General features: G+C 49.9%; 2 protein-coding genes across 15 annotated transcripts in view; one reads left to right on the top strand and one right to left on the bottom strand.

The window, feature by feature from the left end:
- The window catches only part of DCAF8 (DDB1 and CUL4 associated factor 8), a 44,173-nt gene extending 35,965 nt beyond the window's left edge, over positions 1 to 8,208 (top strand). For all 14 annotated transcript variants that reach the window (XM_067039417.1, XM_067039413.1, XM_067039444.1 and 11 more), the window contains 6 exons: positions 168 to 225; positions 738 to 845; positions 2,222 to 2,352; positions 5,932 to 6,051; positions 6,442 to 6,558; positions 7,202 to 8,208. In XM_067039417.1, coding sequence (XP_066895518.1) covers positions 168 to 225; positions 738 to 845; positions 2,222 to 2,352; positions 5,932 to 6,051; positions 6,442 to 6,558; positions 7,202 to 7,318 — 651 coding nt within the window. In that variant the 3' untranslated portion in view covers positions 7,319 to 8,208. The remainder of the gene's footprint in view (positions 1 to 167; positions 226 to 737; positions 846 to 2,221; positions 2,353 to 5,931; positions 6,052 to 6,441; positions 6,559 to 7,201) is intronic.
- Positions 8,209 to 9,542: 1,334 nt separating this feature from the next.
- Positions 9,543 to 20,345, bottom strand: PEA15 (proliferation and apoptosis adaptor protein 15). Its single transcript, XM_059067634.2, has 4 exons — positions 19,664 to 20,345; positions 13,316 to 13,489; positions 11,765 to 11,920; positions 9,543 to 11,611 (listed from the first exon to the last, which is right to left on the bottom strand). The coding sequence occupies exons 2-4, from the start codon at positions 13,485 to 13,487 to the stop codon at positions 11,547 to 11,549; spliced, it is 393 nt and encodes a 130-aa protein (XP_058923617.1). The 5' UTR covers positions 13,488 to 13,489; positions 19,664 to 20,345; the 3' UTR covers positions 9,543 to 11,546.
- Positions 20,346 to 22,138: the final 1,793 nt, after the last annotated feature.

The following is a 22,138-nucleotide window of genomic DNA, read 5'->3' as shown; positions in this document are numbered from 1 at the left end:
TCTCTATCTTCCTCTCTCTCCCTCTCTCTCTTTTTCTCTGTCTCTGTCTCTATCTCTGTCTATCTCTGGGAGAAGATATAGGGGAGTTTGAAGGAAAACCTGTTTCCTGAAGGTGGTATAACAAATGGGGGGGTGGGGCATCAGTCAGTATCTGCTCCTTATTGCAGGTGAACAGTGAGTCCAAAGCAAACATCACCTGTCTTGTGTACAGCCACGACGGCACAGGTACGTGAGCAGGGCCCAGCTCCTAGGCTGGCACGCCCCCTCTGTCTAGGGAGCTGCTGAGCCAGTGAGGCATGTGCCCTCCAGTGCTCACCACTGTGCTATAGCTCCGAGTGGAGCAGCTGGGGAGTAGTTGCTGATGGTGAGCACACAGTGGGAGGATGCAGCAGATGACCCTTGGAGATGCCAGGCACTTGCAGAATGCTGCAGATGATATTTGGCAGGGCTTGTCCTAAAGCCCAGGCTGTTCGGTTGAGCAGGTTCTTATGCCTTTGACTCATTCCTGAATTAATGGGTATGATCTTCCTGAGCATTCTGCTACCCCTGGGTTGGCAGTGTGTTCCTAGTCTACCCTAGACACCTGAATTGCCTGCTGTTCCAACTGAGTAAGATGGGTGCTATACCTGGGTATTAGGAGGGGGCACTACTGGCAAGAAGCCCCACCCCAACCCCCAACTCCTGGTCCTAGCTTTTTTCAGCCTTTGCCTTCACTGCTGTGTGCTTGTTCTTGGCAGAGCTCCTGGCCAGTTACAATGATGAAGACATTTACCTCTTCAACTCCTCTCACAGTGATGGGGCCCAGTATATTAAGAGATATAAGGGCCACAGAAATAACGCCACAGGTGAGACTGTCTTTCTAGGTTTCTGTACCCCCAGTCTGTTGGTTTGAAGAACCACAGTATCTCATGCAGGCTGTGCAAATAAGAACTATCTAAAGGAGTAGGCCATCTGTCACCAAGTGACAATAAGCCTAATTGGGCTGGAGTTTTCATAGGCCCTCCTGTGCTAGAGGAGAGAGGGCTCAGGAGCACCTCTCACCACTACAGTGATGTTACTTTGTCTGGGTGTAAGGAGACTAGAGTGACTATATTTTTCTTATGATTTCAGGTAGCTTCAGGATTAAAAGACTTATTAGGGAGTTTGGGAAAGCCCTCCTTAGTGGTAGTGAATTGCCTAAAATAGGGGGGGTGAGCTGTACTTACAGGGAAGAGGAGGAAATAATTCTTTTGAATGAGGCAGAAGAGGAGAAATGGTGATAGCACCTCACCCAAGTTTGCAGTGACGATTGGCCTTTTTTGTTCTGTCTTTGGTTCCCAAACTTTGCTGTACAATGAAGTCACCTGACAATCTTTTAAAGATACTGAAGCCTGGCTTCCATACCCATCCATTCTGACTTAATTGGTATGGGGTGCGCGTTGATAAGGACTTTTAAAAAGCTCCCTTTGATTCTAATGTACAGAAAAGTTGGAATCACTGCTCTTTGTTGTTATTAGTGCTCCTATCAGATGTCTGTCATAATGTTGACTGGGGAGACCAGTTAGTTTTCCTTTTTCTCTAGACCTGGTGAGAGGAGAGGGAAAAACCTGTACTTAGATCTTAGTCCTTGGGCATACAGAAGAAAGCGTTCCAGTCTCATGGTTGGTATGGAACTGGACATAGCAATTGGGACTCCTGGCTTCTCTTACTAATTTCAGGGGGTGGAGCCCTGTTGTTCAGAGTCTTGGTAACAAGCACAGTGCAGGTGTTTCTTATAGGCAATTGTGGCATATACCTTTATCAGTCTTAGGTCACCTAATGACCCAGGAAGCATTGACAAGGTACCAGTGAAGCACACATACCAAGGATAATCCTAGGGCATAGGACAGTGCTGCCTAGGAGTGGTCAGAGCTGGGGCCATTCAGGTTGGGACAGGTGAGGCGTTAGTGAGGCCTATGGTTGCTCCGTAGGGTGCACACTAATGAGACTGAGGCTGTTGCTAAGGACTGCAAACTCCTCAGCTCTATGGACCTCTTTAGGAGAATATAAATAGTCTCTGGAACTGGTGTGATTCTTGTTCTGTCTATTATACATGCATAATCCCTTGATTTGTTTTGTGAAAGTGAAAGAAATTCTTTGGCTCTTAGCTGATTTAGATTTGTGAATAAATTTCCTGTGAGGTAAATATATGTCGGCCTGATGCCAACTCTTATGTGGTTTATTCCTTCATTTGTCGTTTCAGTAAAAGGCGTCAATTTCTATGGCCCCAAGAGTGAGTTTGTGGTGAGCGGTAGTGACTGCGGGCACATCTTCCTCTGGGAGAAATCATCCTGCCAGATCATTCAGTTCATGGAGGGGGACAAGGGAGGTGTGGTGAGTATGGTGTGCTGGTCTGGCTGGCTCCCTACTCTCTCCAGTCATTAAGGTAGGCTTTAGCAGGGTCACTGAATTCTCACTCTGACAATGTAATACCACATCTTAGAGGTCTAGCCAGCTAAATAAAAAGATAGTATAGTCTGGGGGTGCTGAGGTTTTAATGGAATATTTTCTTCCCTTTCCTGTCTTCTGCCCCTCTACAGTACGGTTTATTAAGAGGAGAAAGGGATTTTAGGGAAGAACCTCTGGCCTGAGTGAGGTATCTTTAGGCATGGACCTTTTCCAAAACAAAAGCATTAGCATTCAGGGCACACCATCCTATACACTGGTAGTAGGTAGCTAAGTAATGATCTTGAATAGATCCTGGATTAGCAGATACAAGCTAGAAGGAGCATTTTTTCTGACAGTTGGGAAAATCAGAATATGGTCTGTATATTGATACAGACACACATAATATATATGCATATATAGGGAGAGAGAAACATGCTCCCCCCCACGACCATTTTTGTTGTTCGACTGCTATACAACCCATGATCATATCATAGTCTGCCTGTCCTTTGAGTTCTACAGACAGCCTCCACAGAGATAGGGCAAAAAGGAAGCCTGAGGATCGTGAGTTGGGGAGTGAAAGGTGGTCAGCTCTTAGGATGTATCTAGCTAACCATAAATTTTTTTGATTTTTCTTTTTTGAGACCTAGAGTCAAGAAGGATTCAGTAGCTTTCTATTACAAGGTTTTCAGACTGCAGAAGATAAGAAAGAGGCAGTTTGGGCAACTACATTTTACTGACTACCCAAGATAGTCTTGTTAAGAGCTTCTAAGGGATGGCTGAGATGCTTATTCTTTCTTCCTTTTCATTCCTCCTAAGCTGTGGGGAGCTACAAAGAACCCAGCCATCTCTTGATGATGTTTATCCAGAGTGGTGTTAGAGTTTAGAATGGTTTATTGCAGTTCGGATCCCATTTCTTCTTGTGTGTCTCTTATCCTGGTGTGAGGCTATTTCAGACTTTCTTCTGGTTTCCTCTGAATTTGGGGGACCTGGGACCAGTATAGACCCAAAGCTTCTATGGCTTGAATATAAGTGGAGAAGAGTCTAGAACTTGAAAGTGTGTCTCACTGTTGCCTGCTTCATTTCCTACTTTTCCATAGGTCTTCTATCATCTGTAGTGAACAAACCCCAAACACTGGAGTCTTAATGAGAATTCTGCAGTAGGCATGTAGTCATAAGAAAGTCAAAAGGGGCCAGTGAATCTTTTATTGATCATAAACTATTGTCTTGCATTCCATTCTAGAGAGATGCAGGGCTGAATGCCCTCCCCCAGGCCAGCACTTGTCTGTGGTCCAGAATCACTCTACAGGCCAATCTCCTTTCAGCTTAGCCAGTGTCAGGGTTTGATGATTAATCCAGGTGCTCAGGTTGGGAGGACATTTGCATGGGATGGGTGGGCCCCAGGCCTGAGTTTTAGTGGTCATAAGAGTGAGGTACTAGAACAAGCGGTATAAAGACTGCACCCTGCGGCGAGATTCCTGGCTTGTTCTTGCCTCTGTGTAAGCTGAATGATCTGTGCAGTCCTCACTTGGCTCCTTCTGATTTTTCGTGCTAACCTCCCAGCAGTGGGGTCACCAGCGCCAGCCTGAATGCAGACTATATCATTAAGTAGACTGTTAGAACCAGAAGGGATCTTTGAAATTCTCATCCACCTTGCCCAGGTCTCTCAATTCTGTTTTTGGCTCAAACTCTAGTCCTTTCATTGTTTGCATTCGGGGCAAGGGTGGGGGATGATGTCAAAGGACAATCCTTAGTCTCCCAAAAGCACTTTGCTCCTTTATCCCATCCCCTGCATCCCTCAGCCCAGTACTCTAAGGCCAGAGCTCTTTTCTCTGCTCAGGCATTACTGACAGGATAAGTCCTGGCATGCAGACAGGTCGGGTAAAGTGACCAGGTATTCTGGCCTAGAAGCGCTCTGTTGGCTTCCCCTGCAAGTTCCAACTCAGGTACTATATGTAACTTACTGTCTTGCCATTGGCTTTTTCCTTAGTCTTAAGTTCCAAGGAATTTCTCCTCTGTGCCTTTTTATTTTGCTGACTTGTCAAGCACAGCTAGATCAGAGTTTAGAAGGGTAGCAAGGGCTTATCTGGAGACGGATGAACCAGTTCAAGTTTGTATGTGTTAAGTTGTCACATATCTTTTGATAATATTTTCTGGCAATGGAGTTTTTCTCTCTAGTGCCACCTCTGCTCCAGATGCTGGAACCTCTTCCACACTGCCTAAAAGAACCCAAATATAAACTTTGTAATTAGCTGATACATGGAATAAAAGAAGAAAGAAGGGAAATGTGGTTTCTGCTTTACTCTTAGACTCAGACTTAGCTTCAGTGTTTATTTGTAAACAGAAAATTCAGAATTTATTTGTAAAATGGAAGACAAAAAAGATTGGAAGTCTGTATGTCCGTTTTATTTTCCATGCTGACCCTGGCTTCCCATCAGCTGCTCTCTGCATGTGCAGGCGAGGCAGAGAAGGTTGGTCCAGAGAGAACTAAGAGGCTGTTTGCCAGGGGTTGTTTCCTTGGTCTGTACTGCAGCTGCAAGATGGGTTGGGGTGGGGTGAGGTGAGGAGTAGGTAGGACCACACCTCTAACTTCTGGATGCTTTTGCCATCTATTCCTCATCTGACTAAAGCCCCAAAATGCTTTAGCAGCTAGATCTGGGACCAGCTCTTCCGGTGGGGGTGGTAGCTGCCCTGCTCTGCCAGGAAGGCTGATGTTTCCAAGTCAGACAGCAGGGGGCATGGGTGCCTTTGGAAAGAAGGAGGCTGCCTAAGCCAGAAGGCCTTCACCTCAGCTGCTGTAGTTCATTCCTTCTGCTCAGTGAATATATACAGAGGGTGGCTGAGCTTGAGGCTGTGGGTGCCCCAGGAAGCTGCCTCACTATACCGTGCTGTCCTATAGCTGAGCCTGTTGTGCTTTCATGGCAGGCAGCAGAATGCTGTCTCCTGGGGTGTGCAGGGTTCTCAAGCAGATATGAGTCTCCACTACCCTACTACTCTTCAGGCTCAGCCTCTTCCCAGCCTATGCCTTCTTCCACTTCTTATAAACAGTGGAATATAATTGTTCTTGGAGTCTTCTCTGGGGGCTCAGCAGCAGCTGCTGCTTTCTTCATTTTTAAAAATGTATTTGCCACTTGGTGAAAGCCACTGAGATGTTTTTTTCCAGACTGGGGCAAGTTGGAGCTTTGGAAGCTGGAGAGAATGAGGTCATCTAAACCTCACTGCCTTTTTGTGAAGCCAGCAGTATGCTTGGCCAGTCACCCGCCCACCCCTAGAGCTATGTCTGAGGATGAGGCCACCCCTACCTAAAGCTAGGAAGTGAGAGATAGACCTGGTCTTATATCCAGTCTGTGTCCAGTGTTTCTTTCACCCCGAGGGCCCTTTGGCCTAGGCTTATGATGGGTGGGCCTGTCTTCCCAGCAGCTGCCTTAACTTTTATCAAGGACAGTTGTTTGGTTCAAGGTGAGTAGTGGTTTTTAAACCGTATTGCCACATACCCCTGAGCCTATGTTTTCCTTTACTCCTGACCAGGTAAACTGTCTTGAGCCCCACCCTCACCTGCCTGTGCTGGCAACCAGTGGCCTAGACCATGATGTCAAGATCTGGGCACCCACAGCTGAAACTTCCACTGAACTTACAGGGTTAAAGGATGTAAGTAGCTGACTGTAGATTTCTTCTTTCTACTTATCCACATACTGTTAGGAGTTTTCATTGTCATAGGAAGGAATAACTTGCTGTACAGTTCTTTAAAGGCACTGCTCTAACACCCTCCCCCACATTCCTGTCATTGCCTCTCGGAACAGTCCTGGTCCAGGGTGCAGCTTTGAAGTACATCTAGTTCATGGTAGAGGGGACATCTTTAGGAAGAATCATCATCTTCTCAGTGGATGAACCTGGGGCATCCTTTCTTAATCAAATCTAGCTATACTCCAGCTCAATAGTTTCTAAGGGAAGATTTTACTGGGCTAGAACACCAGCCTTTTCTGATCAGTTCCAAGGTTCCTATTCATTACCCATTTCCCCAACCTTTTTTGGTTCCAGGTGATTAAGAAGAACAAGCGGGAACGGGATGAAGATAGCTTACACCACACTGACCTATTTGATAGTCACATGCTCTGGTTCCTCATGCATCACCTGAGACAAAGACGCCATCACCGGGTAAGCTGGAGTGGGAAGTGAGCTCCCAAGGGCAGTGACCCTCTTAAGAGGGTAAAATGTTCCAGTGCATACTTCTCACTGCTTTAGGAGGAATCAGGTGGAGTTAGTTGGGTTTCCTATCCATTATTCCCCATCCCCATCAGAGCTTTGATGTAGCCTTGGAAGAGCCACTAGCAGAAACAGGTGGTGTCTGCTTTGTGATACCCTTAACCCTTATGTTCTCCATCACCACGCATGCACAGGGCTGTCTTCAAAAAGGCAAAGGCATGAGGGTGGGGAATGAGTTGAGAAGAAATAAGTCGTCTCAGGTGTCTTCTGTTTTTTTCTCTTGTGCCAGAAGAGGCCTAGGGCAGGGGTTAGCAAATTGTGGCAGTTTGGGCAAGTGCCTGCTTTTTGTAAATAAAGTTTTATTAGACTACAGCCACACCCATTCATTTATGTGTTGTCTGGCTGCTTTTATGCTACAACAGCAAAATTGAATAGTTGTGACAGAGATACGGCCCATGAGTCTAAAAAGTTACTGTCTGGCCCTTTAAGAAAAATTCTGCTGACCCCTGGCCTAGAGCATGTAAATTATAGCTAAGACCTAACAGGCTTGTCCTTGTTCCAGGGAAATTACTAATAAGCCTTTCCCATCCTACAGCGCTGGCGAGAACCTGGGGTTGGGGCCACAGACGCAGACTCGGATGAGTCTCCCAGCTCCTCAGATACATCGGACGAGGAGGAGGGCCCTGACCGGGTGCAGTGCATGCCATCCTGAGGCCTCGTACCCAGGAGGGGCAGGCTGGGGCTGCCAACCCGATCCTGCCTGGGCAGCCCTTTCCTGTCCTAGGCTCTAACATTCAGCAGAAACGCACTTTGGACTTTTTTGCTTTAGATTAAAAAAAAAAAAAGAAAAAAAAAAGAAAAAAAAAAAAAGACATCCCAGGAGGACAAGCCAGAGGGGAGCAAACCTACAGAGTATCTAGAAGTGGGGATTGAGCCCTGGAATTGGGGTTCCATGGAGAGGTGCATAGGACTCATCAGAAATGGCCTCTCCCCAAAGCCTTTTTTTTTTTTGAGAGGGGGGAGCCTATTTTGTTAACTGGTTTGGGGTAGGGAATGGGGTTTCCTTTTCTTTGATCTCCCTTGTTTCTTGGGTGGGGGGTGGGGGGATAACTGGCTGTTCAGTACCAAGGGGCCAGACTGTGGGTGGTAGAAATGCCACTCTCTCTTTGGTTTAGGTTTTTGACTTAATTTTCTTTATTTTTAAAAATTCTATGACAGTCGCATTGTTTTTTCTTCCCCCTGAGCAACCAACCCCATCCCAGGATCCTGTTTTTCTGGGGAGTCCTTAGAGCCCCTAACCATCCCACACTCTTCACTTTCTTTTCCACCCCATTCATTCTCTGTACTTATCACAGTGTTTTGCACTTGATTATGTATCCTTCCCTCTCTTATCTTCATCCCATCACCCCCTCAGTAGGTCTGGTGAGGGAGGTTGGGGGGAGGTGGGAGGAGGGACAGAAGTGAAAGAATAGGAAGGTCGTTACCTCTTCTGTTACTTAAAAAAAAAAAAGTTGTTTGGTGGCAGCAATCTCCCTGTCCCTATCACTGTTAGAGGCCTAATTTTATATCTATAAATATATTAAAAAGCAAGTCAAAATTGGATGTATCACGTTAAAATTATTGTTGAAGTTTAAATACCTATATATTCTCTATGACTGCAATAAAGGGACTTACAGGAGAGAGTGAATGAGAGTAATGATGTGGAGGTATCACCTGGGGTCAGCCTACCCTCTATGTATGGCCACTGGAGATTAGGGCTCAACCCTTATGTTTTTAGGAGGCTCAAGAATGGAAGGATCCTGAATTCTGCCCTTTCCTGCTTTCCTACCATGGTTTCAGGGTTGGGAAGCCCCTTTCATCTCTTTGCTCCAGATATCCTACCTCTGCTTAAGTCTTGTGGGGGTTCCCAGGATGGCTCTGCTAACCAGAGACTGGCTCATCTTCAGAACTTGACTGAACTGTGACTTCAGGAAGGGTTCTGCCACTGCAGACCGTCTCTCCTAATACTGTGTGTGACAGAAGACACAATCACTTTTACCTTTAGCTGCTTGATTCTTTAAACTCTCCAACTCCACGCCTACACCCTTCCTAATGGAAGAGGATAGGGAAAGACCTCCTGGGTTTGACTTTATACCTTGTCCACCTTTTCCTATCTTGGGATTGAAGGACAAGTCATTAAGGATTGAGTAAGGTGGCTGGGGCTCAGACAGCTATTGTATCACTTGTCACTAATTATGAAAGTCCCAGTTGAATTCTTGCCCGTAAATGCTTTTGCTGCTATTTCTTTGCCCCCAACCAGGAATTCTGCATCCTGGGACAGTCAGATTCTACTAGAACAGGCCAGGAAGGAAAGGAGTGAAGGGGTGGAATTCCCAGATACTCCGTCCTCCTGCCCCTTTTCCTAGCTGCTCACAGACCAGATGTTAGCTGCTGTACTTCCTCCCTGAGGTAGTGAATGTGTGGTGACTGTGAGTGGTCTGTGTTCTTATTGCTGGTGGGGTGATGGAGTGGGCTGAAACCATGCACTCTGGAATTTGTTGTGTATTTTCTCTCAGTAAAGACTTTTTTTTTTTTTTTTTTTTCCTTCTGCCTGCTGCTGTGTGTGTGATATGTGAGCCATTCATTCATGATGGGCTATTTTTGTTCCTTTCGGTATAGGTGCCTGGCCCTGGTCTTATTACAATTTTAGGAAGTCCAGTCTGGGATATCCATGTTCCCAGTGGTTGGGCTCCAATGGGAGACTGTGTAAGTGGAATAGGCCCCACAGTTCAGTGATACTTAGAAAATGAGAGAGGGCAGAGATCCTACTAGGGGTATTTTCCTGGCCTCTGTTCCAGGCTGCAGTTAAGGATTTGGGCGTAAATTTTGCTCTCCCTCCCCAGTCATCCAAAGACTTAAAAATCCCGGTCATTCACACAAATTTAGAATCAGTTAGGTACAGTACAATCAATCACCTTTATTCCAGGGTTAGAACAAGGCCGTGCACACTGCAGACAGAGGAGCACAGGATAGGGGCAATCTCACAGCAGTATAGGGGGCGGGAGGGCAGGTTAGTCTTTTTAGATTATTTTGCCTTACAGAGAAATCGCTAGACTCCACTGAAAATGACCCTGTCTCCCTTCTCCCATCTCATCCCCTTCTCTCTTCAAAGGAAGGCTCTTTATATATTCCCTTCCTCCACCCCCTTTCTCTCTCAGACTTGTTCTCACATAACATATCCTGGCTTGGAAGGATAATTCCTGCTCATTTCCCCCCTCCCAATTCTACAAGTATCTCTCTCTCCTTGAGGGAGAAGCCAGACAGGACTGGGGAAGACTGGGAAGGTCCTTTAAGGCAAAACTGTGGAGTACTCGAGGTGTATGTGTTAAGGCAGGTGTCCACAGCAGTGGCCAGAGGGGACAGGCAGGTTGGGCTGGGCTAGGCTAGGATTAGAGGGTGTTCTCCGACCAGTCTGGCTTCTTCCCTCTTCCAATAGCCAGCTCTCCCCTCCACTAAAGTTTTGCTCCCACATCCTAGAAGCTTCTAGCTTAAACTTTCTCTAAATAGCCTCTTGAGATTGCATGTGAATTTAAAGTTTAAAAAAGTTTTTTTTGTTTTGACTATGTAGCAATTTGACTCTGCCACTCCCTTCACTGTGGCATTCCCCTTCCACCCCCGTCCTGGCCTAGACAATAAGTTAATGCCAGACACCACAAAAAAGGGCAGACATGGCAGTGCGGGTTTAATATACATATATGTAGAATATATATGTACACACAGTTAGCACGGTCAGGGTGGGGAGAGCTATCTTGGGACAGGCAGGAGGCTGGGGTCACTGTACTCTAGTGATTTGGCTAGGAGGCGTTCACAAGCCCAAGGTGCCAGGATATTGAGGGAGAGGGGTTACCAAGTCCCCTCCTGGACTGAATTGGGGATCAGTGCAACGGAAAACACTGTAGTTAGCTTCTTCCCTTCTTTCTGGCTTGGGGGAGAGGGGTTTCTAGATCATGGAGAGAAGGAAGGTTGCCTGCGATAACCACATTGGGACTCTTAAGTGGGAGCAGGACTGGAGTTAAAACCTAAGGATCTCAATTCCCCAACCTCCCTAGGTTCAGGGGACTCCTGTGCAACAGTCTGAGTAGGAATAAAGGAGTGGAACAGGAAACTCCTCTCTGCCTTCATCCCCACTCAGGCTCAGTGATGGGGCATGTTCCCAGCACAGTCTATCCAGAGCAGAGGTGGGTGGGGGGTATCTAATGCTGGGTTCTCCATGGGGTTTGAACTTTGGGGCCAGGGAAGGATCCAGTGATCCTCCTTCTTTACATCCCTGGCTCATACCCACCGTAGGCCCATAAGAGGGGAGCAAAAAGGGACCTGCTGGTACCCAGGCCCTCCAACCTGAGGAACTACTGGAAACTGGACTCCTCAGCCAGTCCAGCTTTGGGGTACAAACACAAACTCTGGCTTTTCTTTGCCCCTTCCAGGTGGGGGTTGGGTAGCCTCTTCATCTTCCCTCTCACTGCTTTTCATTAGATTCACCCACCTCTCCCATGCCTCATTCCTACCTCCCCTCCTCATTGTAGGAAAATACAGGCCCTTTTCTGCTCCCACACTTTAGAGAGGTGGGGGAAGAGTGGAGGAAAGGGAAGGTAGGAGGAATGTGCCCATTTCTATTTGCATAGAAATAGCCCCCAACTCCCCCTAGAGTCGGGAAACTTAGCTCCCCCACCCCCAGCCCCTGACCCCCATCCCCTCACAAGGAGGAGGAACTAGATGAGCTAGACATATAGACAGACAGCCAGAGCGTGCGCACACGCACACACACGCGCACAGTAAGGGGGTTAGGACCAGGTTAGTAAGTGGGTAGATGGGGGGGGGATGCCCTTGCCCCCTCCCCTGGAGGATGGGGGAAGAGAATGGTCTGATGAAGGTCCAACCTTCCTCCTCTTCCTCCCCCTTGCTCAGGCTTTCTTCGGTGGAGGAGCCAATTTGATGATCTCTTCCTCAGAGGGCTGCCGGATAATGTCTGGGGGCAAAAAGGGATGTGTCCAGGGACAGAAGTCATGAGAGGCAGCAGGCAGGCTAACTGATTGTAAGCCTCTGTTCTCCCAAAATTCAAGTATTCCACAGATAATCCATGGGAGGGGCAGAGGTACATATTAAAGGCATGGCCTCTTACCTTTGTACTTCTTGGCACTGGGGATACGGGTTAGCTTGGTGTCCAGCTCATCTTCCTCAGAGATCTTCAGAACACGGGTTCTGTAGTCAACCACCATAGTGAGTAGGTCAGGACGGCGGGAGATCTCAAAGATGTGCTCGATATAAGAGAGGTTGTCTGGAGGAAGGCAGGAGACTGAGGGTCAGAGCTAGGCTGTAGAGGTCAGCTTCCCCTACACTGCTGGATTAGGCTTCAGGAACCAAGACCGAGTTGCTCACATTGGTTATTGGAGGAGGCAACACTGGAAGAAGAGGGGCAACTAAGCCAGGAAAAGAAAGCTAAAGCACCAAAAAACAGTACAGAGAACTGTTCCCAGGAAGGGCAGATCATTGATGAGTGAAGTTTCTAGATTACAGATTTAGAATGAGGGATTTAGGTTAAATACCAGGTTCCACATTGAGTGGAGGGGAGAAGAGAAAAGTTAACCGGGCTTCCAAATACCCAACATCCACCCTGTTCCTCTTTCACTTTTCCTGCAAGCAGGCATCAGAATTTCCCAGCAGCACATGTGGGACCAGAAGGGTGGGATCTGTAGACAACCCAGGAGAGATTCTGGGCCTAGTGAGAAGGGTAATTCTGAATGAGAAGGCACAGACATGACCAGAGGGATGATGTCCATGGGTTGGCCAGTTCTAGGAGATTGCAGATGCCTTCTTGCCTGGCTCCTCCCCTCTACTGCAGTAGTCCCCTAAGTCAGCGGTCCCCAACCTTTTTAGCACCAGGGACCGGTTTCGTGGAAGACAATTTTTCCATGGACAGGGTGGGCGGGGGGGTGTTGGATGCTTCAAGCTGTAATTCGAACAATGGGGAGCGAGCGGTAGATGAAGCTTCGCTCACTCGCACCCACTCCTCACCTCTTGCTATGCGGCCTAGTTCCTAACAGGACCGCTAGGGACCCCTGTCCTAAGTGTAGCATGTCCTCCTTCAGCCTCCCTCCCCTCATTCCGTGCTACAGATTAGTATCTCTGAAGCGCCCTCAGGTCACTCACCTCACCTATCAAATACCCTGTCACTCAAGGCCCCCCACAACACAGTCTTAACTTACCTTTCCAGCCACTTCTAAACATACTATGTTCCTCTGCCTAGCATGTCCTTTGGATCCTGCCTTTGAAATCCCACTTGCCCTTCAGGGCCATCTTAAATACCAGTTCCTCCCCAAAGCCCTTTCCAGAGCAATGGTCTCTAAAAGTGAGTAAGAAAATGTTAGAACTTGTGGTTTTAAGTTTTATCACTTTTTTCTATTTTAATGTTCTATTATATATATATATGATAATGGCACAGTACGATCTGAGTAACATTTGTTGCTGAATAATATTTTTACTGAGAAGGGCACCGTGAAGAATGTAAAGACCACTGCCCTAGAGCCCCTCTACTCTCTTAAAGCACCCCTCTTACCCGGCCTTGTCAGAAATGAGTGCACTTTGTATAGGAGCTCTGAGTTCATTTCTATTTGCTGAATGAACAGAGCCTGATCAGGGCTGATGGTAGGATGCCTGTGTCCCCCTCCCCCACCTTTGTCCAGCTTGTTGTGGCTCTCCAGGAAGCTAAACCAGGCACTGCCAGTAGTGATCTCCTCGCTCTTCTCACTGGGGATGTCCTCCTTGCAGGCTGATTTGAGCTGTTCCAGATCTTCAAGGGTGATGTTGTTGGTCAGGTCCTGGAGGAGGGTCCCGTACTCGGCCATGACTGGGGTTGGGGGGAACAAAGGGAGAGGAGGCTGAGCTTGAGGTTCAGGGTTTGGTTCACGCACTGGCACTACCCACCTCTCTTCTACCCTACCAGGCAAGTGCCTGGAACACAGAGGTTGGGGAGGCTAGGACTGGAGGGAGAAAAGGAAGACCTAAGGGAGGTAGGAGTAGACAGGAAGAAACTGGGAAGCTAGGGGCCAGGCTGGAGTCTAGAGTGAAAAGTCACACCTCCTTCTCCCCACCATCTTTTTTCTTCCTTTTCCCCCCTTCTAACAGTAACCCTGGCAACAGCTCCCCGACTGAGGAGGCGGTTACCATAGCAACCTGCTCCCGACTTTCTCACCCGCTGTCTCCAAGTCCCCCCCAGAATCGCCCCACCCACCTGCAACCCCTCCCCCTGTCAAACAAAACAAAACACACCAAAACGACGACCAGGGAGAGGCTGGCTGTGGCAGTGAGAAGCTAAAAAGAAGGGGCTGGGGGAGGTTGATTGGAGCTCATGTTCTAGCTTCCATTCTTTCCCAGAAGCAAAGGGGGTCCCTCACTTCAACTCCTCACCACCCCACTAATGACTCATTTTGGATACATGCCTAGTTGCCTGGTCAAATGCTCCCCTGGCCCCTCCATGCTCAGCCCTGTATTCAGTCATTAGGTCTCGGGATGGGGGTGGGGAGGGTGAAGCAATGGTCTACCCCCACCTTTGTGGAGCCCATTTTCTCCCTTGATTGCTGCTGGGCCTCTACACAGCCCTTTCTCCTAGCCTTTGTGCTATGCCTACAGCCCCCGCGCCCAAGAATACCAAGCGGCTGGCTCTGGCCCCCTGCCCAGTTCCCAGGCTGGCTGGGTGGCAGGGAGAAGGGGTTCAAATGCAGCTTTGGGAAAGTCTGGCAGGAAGGGGGCTGCCACTTCTGCTTGCATCAACATCCGGCTGGCATTACCTTCAGCATGACCTCCCACAGGGGGGTGGGGAAGGCTGGATCTCATCTAGGCCTTCACCCCATCCCTCTTCTATGAAGATTTTTAGGTGAAAAGGGAGAGGACATTCAAGGCCCTCCTTCCACTAAGACAGGGACTGTGGCTAAGACAGGAAGAAAGAAGGTCAGACCTTAGAATGAACTTTTTGGATTTGATAAAATGTGAAACTCTAGTGGTGAGTTTTTAAAAGGGGCTTTTTTTCCTCACAATGTCTATATATTTCTTCTATAATTAGAAAAGTAAAGCATTTTAAAAAGTAAATTATGGCACAAACACTCTGTGGCTAGACTAAGGGGTGGGGCAAGGAGCTAGATGACCTTGTACTTGACTGAGACTGCCTACAAATCACCCCAACAGTGGGCTGGGAATATAGCAGAAAGGGACTAGTTTACACACCCCATATTCCTTATTTCCACCTACATGCAGGGAAACTGAGGGAGAGAAGCATGTACCCTGGAGGCCCCATTCCCAGCTCCCTACTTGGACCAGAACAAACAAGCCTCCCTTGGTGGCAGGCACTGTGACACAAACACACAATAAGCCAGGCAGCAGGGCCAGCATGAGCCCCACAAGAAACAGGCACTTGTACACAAGCTCACTTGCACACCCAGGTGCAACCAGACAGAGGGCCCAGCGGTGGCCCTGCCAGGCTGGGCCAGAAACAATGCTCTCTGACTGTCAGCACCAGGAACTGTCTCGCCTTGAAATCTAGGTCACAGCAGCAGGCTCTGGAGCTCAGTGCCCCCCCTCCACTGATAATCCAAGGACAGAAAAGGGGGGGGATGTAGACAAGGGGAATGATGGGGACAGGGTTCAGAGATGGGGATAATAATGGAGGTGGGGTATGAAGAGAGCTGAAAAGGGCAGCATGGGAAGGAGGCAAGATGCCCTCAAGAAGGCTGCCCCAGTCAAGGAGACCCTGCGACCAAGCCCTTAGGTGGAAAATGGGACAAACTTTAGGACCATAGTGCCCTGCTTTCACACAGAAGAAGAGTTTGTAAATACAGAGATCCTGTGGGAGGAGAGAGAGAGGGAGGGAGGGAGGGAGGGAGAGAGGGAGAGAGGGGGAGAGAGAGAGAGAGAGAGAGAGAGAGAGAGAGAGAGAGAGAGAGAGAGAGAGAGAGAGAGAGAGAGAGAGAGGTGTGTGTGTCTGGTCTGTGTGTGTGTCTGTGTGTGTGTCTTTGTGTGTCTCCTGGGAGGAGTTAAGATTTAGGACTCTGAATTGAAAACACAGACTTACAGGGGAGGTGGGCGGGAAAGGATTAATGTGTATTAGACACCCACCCACAAAGGCTGGGGGCGGTGAGTAGGAGCTTTCTGTGAGAGTGAAACAGATACAAGGAGGCCCCTAAGAGAAATGGGGGTGGGAATGTGTGTGTGCCAGAATCCTCTGTATGGATGCTGATCCCTGGGTGTGGGCACAGGTACAGGGAGGAGGCAGTGCTGGTATCTGTGGGTGTGTTTGGATGTTCTGGTAATGGATGTGTATGTGCCAGCGCTGGATGTGTGGCTTTGGGTTTATGTGGTATGTGTGTATGTGTCTGACCAGCTGAGAGTATGTGTAAGAAGGCAGATAATCACAGGCTCACATCCAGAGAAAAGAGGAAGGGTAAGGGGAGCCTACAGAATGCAGGAAGAGAACTGGTGTTGGGAGAGGGAAAGAGACTGAGGCTGCAAATGAGGAATCCTTGGGCGGGGGAGGGGAACAGGGAGCACACAGAGTCCACGATGAGAAGGCTGCAGCCTCAGCTCAGTGGTTACCATGGCAACCTCAGTTCTGGGTGCCCCCCCCCCATTCAGTTGTCAGGACAATGACACCACTGGATGGGAGGGATGTGGGGAGTGGTGAGTAAGAAGAGACAGAAGGGATAGGAGAAAGGCCCAGTAAGGGAGCAGGGTAAGGCAGCCTAGTGTCCTGCCTCCCTGGAGAGATCCCATTTGCCCAGGCCTGGGTGTGGCAGCAGGGGCAAGGGCAGGGGAGTTTGGGGGAAATTTCCTTACTTGGTTCTCAAGCTTCCCTGGTCAACCATTGTCCAGTTGTCGTCTGGCCATGGTAGGTGGAGCTTGGCAGAAGCTTGGCTCCTTCACCCTCCATGTTGCTTTTCTCACCCAAGATTTAGAATTCCATAGGGCCTATAGAGAAGTCTCCTGCCCTCATAGCTCTGAAGAGTCCTCCTGATCTCTGGAACAGTGCAGAGGCTGCCCAGGGAACACCAGGCAGCCTGGGCGGAGGCCACTCTTGGGACAGGATACTTGGGCAGGAACCGGGAACCGGGGCTGAGGCTGCCAGGAAGTCAGTTCCCTTCCCTCCCAGATCATTCTGTGCTCCGCTCACCGCTTCCTCACACCTTCCTTCCTTCCTCCCTCTCCTTCCGAGCTGGCCCCAGGTGGGGCCCTGACAAAAGTCAAACTAACTGAGGTTGCTGAGGAAGAGGGGCAGGAGGTAAGGATTATATTCTGACCTAGGGTAGTAGTTGGGAGCACGACAGGTGGGTGCTCCATGGGCACTGGGGGAGGAAGGGGCGGGCCCTGGGAACACTTTGAGAGCCTAGCAAAATGGGATAACCACCTGTGGAGGAGGTGGTAGCACCCAAAGAATTTCTGTGCATTTGGACATTAATTTTTGATTATCCTCTCCCTAACATTTGGTTCCAAATCCTCAGTAAATTTAAGAAGCCTGAGGATTAGGAGGTGCTATTCCTTCCTCCCTCACATCGACTGCAGCTGCCTAAAGCTGAGGGGAACTGCAAGGACCTGGAGATACCTGCAGTGGGCAGGAGGCGGCCTGTAGGCATTCAAGTCTGTCAGTCTTGTAGCCTGGGGTTTGGGGTGGGAGGGTGGTAATCACAGCAAAGCAGAGGGCTGGGAAGGGAGAGAGCAGGGTTCCTACTTTAAACTTTATCCAGGCCCCAAATTCAAGCAGTCCTGTAGTTTGTCCCTAATTATTCCTTTACTATCATGCTCAACTGACTTCTTCCCATAACTTCTATTCAGCTTTTTGGGGGGAGGGTGGGGGGAAGATGCCTTTATTTCTGTAAAGTAGGAAGAAGAGGGTTCTAAGGCTCCAGAGTCAGCCTGGGAATGAGGGGGTGGGATAGGACACCCGGACCTCAAAATGTTCAGTCCAAGAAGCAAAATGGGTTACCCCTGGCTACAAAGACAGGGTTAAGCTTTAAGCCCTTAGTCAAGAGAAGAAGGATCGGACCCAGGATGAGAGCATCAGAAGTTACATGGCATTGGATCAGGCCGGGCAGAGGAGAGGGAATGGGCCTCTACTGCTCTCTACTCATCTGGTTCTCTCTCTTCCTCCTTCTGTTTCTCTCCCATCTCTCTATCTCTTCCTCATCTACTACCTCTCTCCCTAGTCTTTCAGTCTCTCTTTTCCTCCTTTCCTTTCAATGGGCTTTCATCCTGTCCCACCTGGTGGTAGCCAAGAATACTTAGGACTCCTGGGTTCTGTGACTTGGTGTCCCCATTTCAGTACTCAGAGCTACTATACTAGCTATACTAGGAAGGAGTGAGTGTCCCTGCTATAAAGAGAGAAAGTTTAGTGGGGAGGGGCCTGGATTGGTTGGCTGCGTACAGGTTGGTGATGTCCACCATTGCAGTGTGGTGGAGGCTCTGTGTGAGAGAGTGAGGGGATGGCATGGCAGGGTGTGACTCTGGTTCTCTTCATGCATGACAACACATGCACATATGATGGGCACAGGTGTCAGGGAAGTGAGGAAGTAGGCAACCAGGGCAGCTGGCAGCCTAGGGCATCTCTGGCAATTTCCCCAATGCAGTGTTTAACCACAAAGGGAAGAGCAATTAAAGCTAATCGCTCTGACAGCCCGGAGGCCAGACACATAGGGAAACAAAACACACATATTCAGCATGTTTCCCCTAACTCCCAGTGGTCTCTCCACCATCCTGCTTTCATCCTCCCTAATTTCTGAGCCTCTGTCATCCATTCCCCAGCACTCTCCCCACTCATCTGACCATCTCTGACTCTCACTTCCTTCCCTTCCCCATTCCCTGACTGTATCTCTGTCCCTCTGTGTCCCTCTCTTGATGTCTGTCTGCCTCTCACATTCCCCTCATTCTCTCTCTCTGACTTGGGCCTCCATCCTTGGCTGACTCATACTCATTCTTTCTTTTTCTCTCTCTCCCTTTCTTCCATGCCCCCTCCATCCCTTGGCCACTCCTAGCACCCTAAGCTCAAACTGGACTGAGCAAGAGAGGCCATCAGCAACCCCTACCCTCACTACTCACCCAGTTTCAAAGCACCAGGCTCACTTGCCCTCAAGATCCTATCTCCCTGTCCTGGATTGAGACCAGGATTTTCTACCATGTTTTCTCACTGTTTTAAAGAGGGGCGATCTGAAGCCCAGGGCTGGGAGAAGATGCCCAGAAAATCAGGGTGGACTTGGGGACGATGGCCCCCACTCAGCTGTCCTGTTAGACTGATATTCTGCCAGGCGACTTGCACATGGGAGACAGTGGGAGTGAGGTGGGGGCTTGGATGCGTAGTGCAGGGCCCTTTGTGATTTGCTGTGTGCAGTCGATGTGTGTAAGAGTCACATGGGTGTGTGTCACCGTGTGTGCTGGCGTGTCTCTTGTAGGTGTGTGTGTCCCTGTCAGTTTTGACACAGATTATATGAAATTAATTAGGGGCTTTACGTTAGCTACTTCTCTCCTGTACACCCCCCAGCTCCCGACTCCTTCCCTCTGGACAAGCCTTCGACAATCCCACCTCTACCCCAGGTGCAGAGGACTGGGTGAGGGCACGTGGTGCCAGCCGCCTGGTTTGAGCCCTCGGAGCAGGGGCGGCTGCCGGCAGAACTGAGGCAGGGCCGGGCCGGGAGACCGCCAGCCGAGGCGAGTCCGAAGCCAGAGAACGCGAGGGAGGGGCGGGAGCTGGCCCGGCCGAGCCGGCTGGGCGGGAAGCAGGCTCCATCCTAATCCCCAGGCCCCGGTCCGACTCCCAAACTGCTGGTCAGAGTGGAACGGGAGGCCGGAGCCACGCCGCCTCCAGCACACACCGCGCTCGGAGTGCACCGACAGAGACGGAGCCTGTGGGGCCTGACACGGAGCCGACCCCTCCGGGGCCCGCACGCTCCGCATCTGTCCCCAGGCGTCCCGGATCGACGCCCCTCCAAGCCCAGACCCCTAAATCTGCCCCTCCCCGCGACACGTTCCCTCTCGGCCCTCTCACCGCCTCCGGGGCTGAGCGCTCGGGGAGCGGGCACTCCGGCGTCCCCGGTTCCTGAGCAGCGTCCAGAACCTCCTCCTCGGCTCCCGCCGCCGCCGACGCCGCCGCTGCTTCTGCTGCCGCCGCCGCCTCTTCCGCCCGCGGAGCCAGAGCCCGAGCCCAGCGCCGCCTCACCCCACCCGGCTGGCCCGTGATGTCAGAGCCGGGGAGGGGCGGGGGGCGGGGAGCGGCGGGAGAGGGGGAGGGGATTCAGCGGGGTCTGGGGTTCTGGAAGACTCCTGGGACGGGGGCAGAAGTGCGGGAGGGCTGGAGTAGCGACGCCGCCTCCTCCCCTAAACAGCGAACCCCAATTCTCATATTTAATTCTTCCCAAAGGGACACACTCCTCCCCTTCCGACCTTTCGGTGACCACAGTGGCTGGGGCCCTGGGAGGCAAAGAGTAAGTTAGGGTTTAAGGGTTTGGAAGTCCTTTGGCCTCTGGATCCTCTTAGGTGCTTGATTCAGTATTTGTAAAAACCTTTTCTCCTATGGGTCAGGGGAGCCGTAGTAAATGACTGCTCAGTTTTATCCACCTTGGATGGTGGGGGAGGAAGAAAGAGTAGGGGCAAGAAGCAAAATGGGGGCCTCCTTCACCTGCTCTGGAGCCACAGATCTTCTCTCTCCAGGATGATGCCAGCTGGCCCCTTGTGTTCCTCTCACCTTTCCCAAATATACCACCCTCCCGCCTTCCCCCCACCATGATGTAATTTTATTTCTGGGGAGAAAAAGAGCAGCAGTGAGCTCAGCATGCAAATATAGACAACTTGCAGAGCCACGATCAGCTCTGTCTCCTTGCTCTGCCCCTTTGCCCAGGCCCAGCATGGCAGCTCTCACTTCCCTTCTACCCCAGGGACTTTCCTCCCCCAGATTCTCAGCCAGACTGAAAGAGGGAAGGAAGAAGATGATCTGTTATCATCTCCAGCCTAAGAGGTCTCTCCTCAACTCTGGCAGAGCCTGGCCCGGGGACAAGGTCTGAGCCCCATCAGTGTCTGTGCCACCTCCAGCAATGCCCCGGCTTCACTTCAGTTCCAGCCTAGCAGAGACCCCTCAGGAAGCCTCAGGTGAGCCCCTCCTTTATTGAGTCTACACTGCCCCTAGAAGAGGCTTAGTCTGCTGCTGCTTTGGATTTCACAGCCCTTCTCTTTGCTTTTGCCATCCTCTTCCCCCAGTGTGCCATGTCACTGCCCCTTTGATAGCAACACACTCTCATAATTTGCCTTTGCATATATCTCATTTGTTCTGAGTTGTAGGGCTAAAACCCATTTTGTTGACCCATCTTTGAGACTCAGAGAAGCTGAATGACTTATCTACAGTCAGTGAAAGGTCCAGGTCTTTCAGGTACAGGGGATTTGGGCTTCCTCCTGACTCTGCTCCTTTCTTAGGCAGGTTATGCCTCTGAGCCTCATTAAGGGCAAGACGGCGACACTGATGCCTATCTCACAGTGTTCTTCTGAGTTTTAGAAATTGTAAGTCTCTAGTGACTGGCACAGATGGGTGGTTAAAACATGGGAGCTGTTATTTAGTCTGGGGCCTTCCACCGACCTATGCTAGAGAGTTAAGGTTCCATAATATTTCTGTATTGGCCTAGTGCCCGTACTATGTATTAAACATTTATTAAATGGGTGCAAGTTGGATGAATACATGGTTTCTACTCTATACTCCTGCCACCAATTCCAGGAAGTCTTCCTGGATTTGTCTGTGGAGGGTGAAAACTTCTCTCACCTCAGGTCTCATTCTTCCATACTCAGAGATCCTCTAAGTTGTCCAGCAACACATTTATACCATCCATGAAAGCTGTTAACATCTGTTAGTTATGGGCTTGTTCAGTTGTTTGGTTCCTCCCCCGCTACTCCTGACTCCTTTACACTTACCCCAGCCTGGGCCTGTGCTGGAGAGAATGTGGGTCCTTCCTGCCAAGATCGCCAGCAGGCTCAGGTCTGGGGGATGCCCTTTGAACAAAGCTCAGTGTCTCCTCTGCATTCCCATGACCACCACTCTGATCCGTGTTCTCCCACCTCCACCAGATTATTATAACTGTCTGATAAGAGTTGGGCTCCCTGCCTCTGGTATCTCCATCAGCTTCCTTCCCTCTATCCATCCTGCTCATTACTGCCAGATTAAACGTTGCCCTTCCTCCATAGCTCACAGGACTAAATCCAAACACCTCTGCGACCTAGTCCCGGATGCCCACCCAACCTCGTGGCCACCACTTGAACCTCTCTTCTTGTCTCTTTGGTCTCCTCTGTGCCCCAGCATGACACACGCCTTCTGGCAGTGCTTTTGATGTTTTCACCACTTGAAATGTCTCCTCCCCAACTCCTTTGCCCCAATCAAATCCCACTATTCATTTAAGGCCTAGAAAATGCTCACTTCCTTTATGAAGCCGTCAAAGCCCACTCTCATCTCTCTCTTCTGAGGCCATTCTATTCATTTGTTCCT

Source organism: Kogia breviceps, chromosome 1, assembly GCF_026419965.1.
Source record: "Kogia breviceps isolate mKogBre1 chromosome 1, mKogBre1 haplotype 1, whole genome shotgun sequence".
In the NCBI taxonomy this organism is placed as follows: domain Eukaryota; kingdom Metazoa; phylum Chordata; class Mammalia; order Artiodactyla; family Physeteridae; genus Kogia; species Kogia breviceps.
The sequence above is the reverse complement of the archived record's forward strand: the minus strand, read 5'-3'. Positions and strand labels throughout refer to the sequence as shown.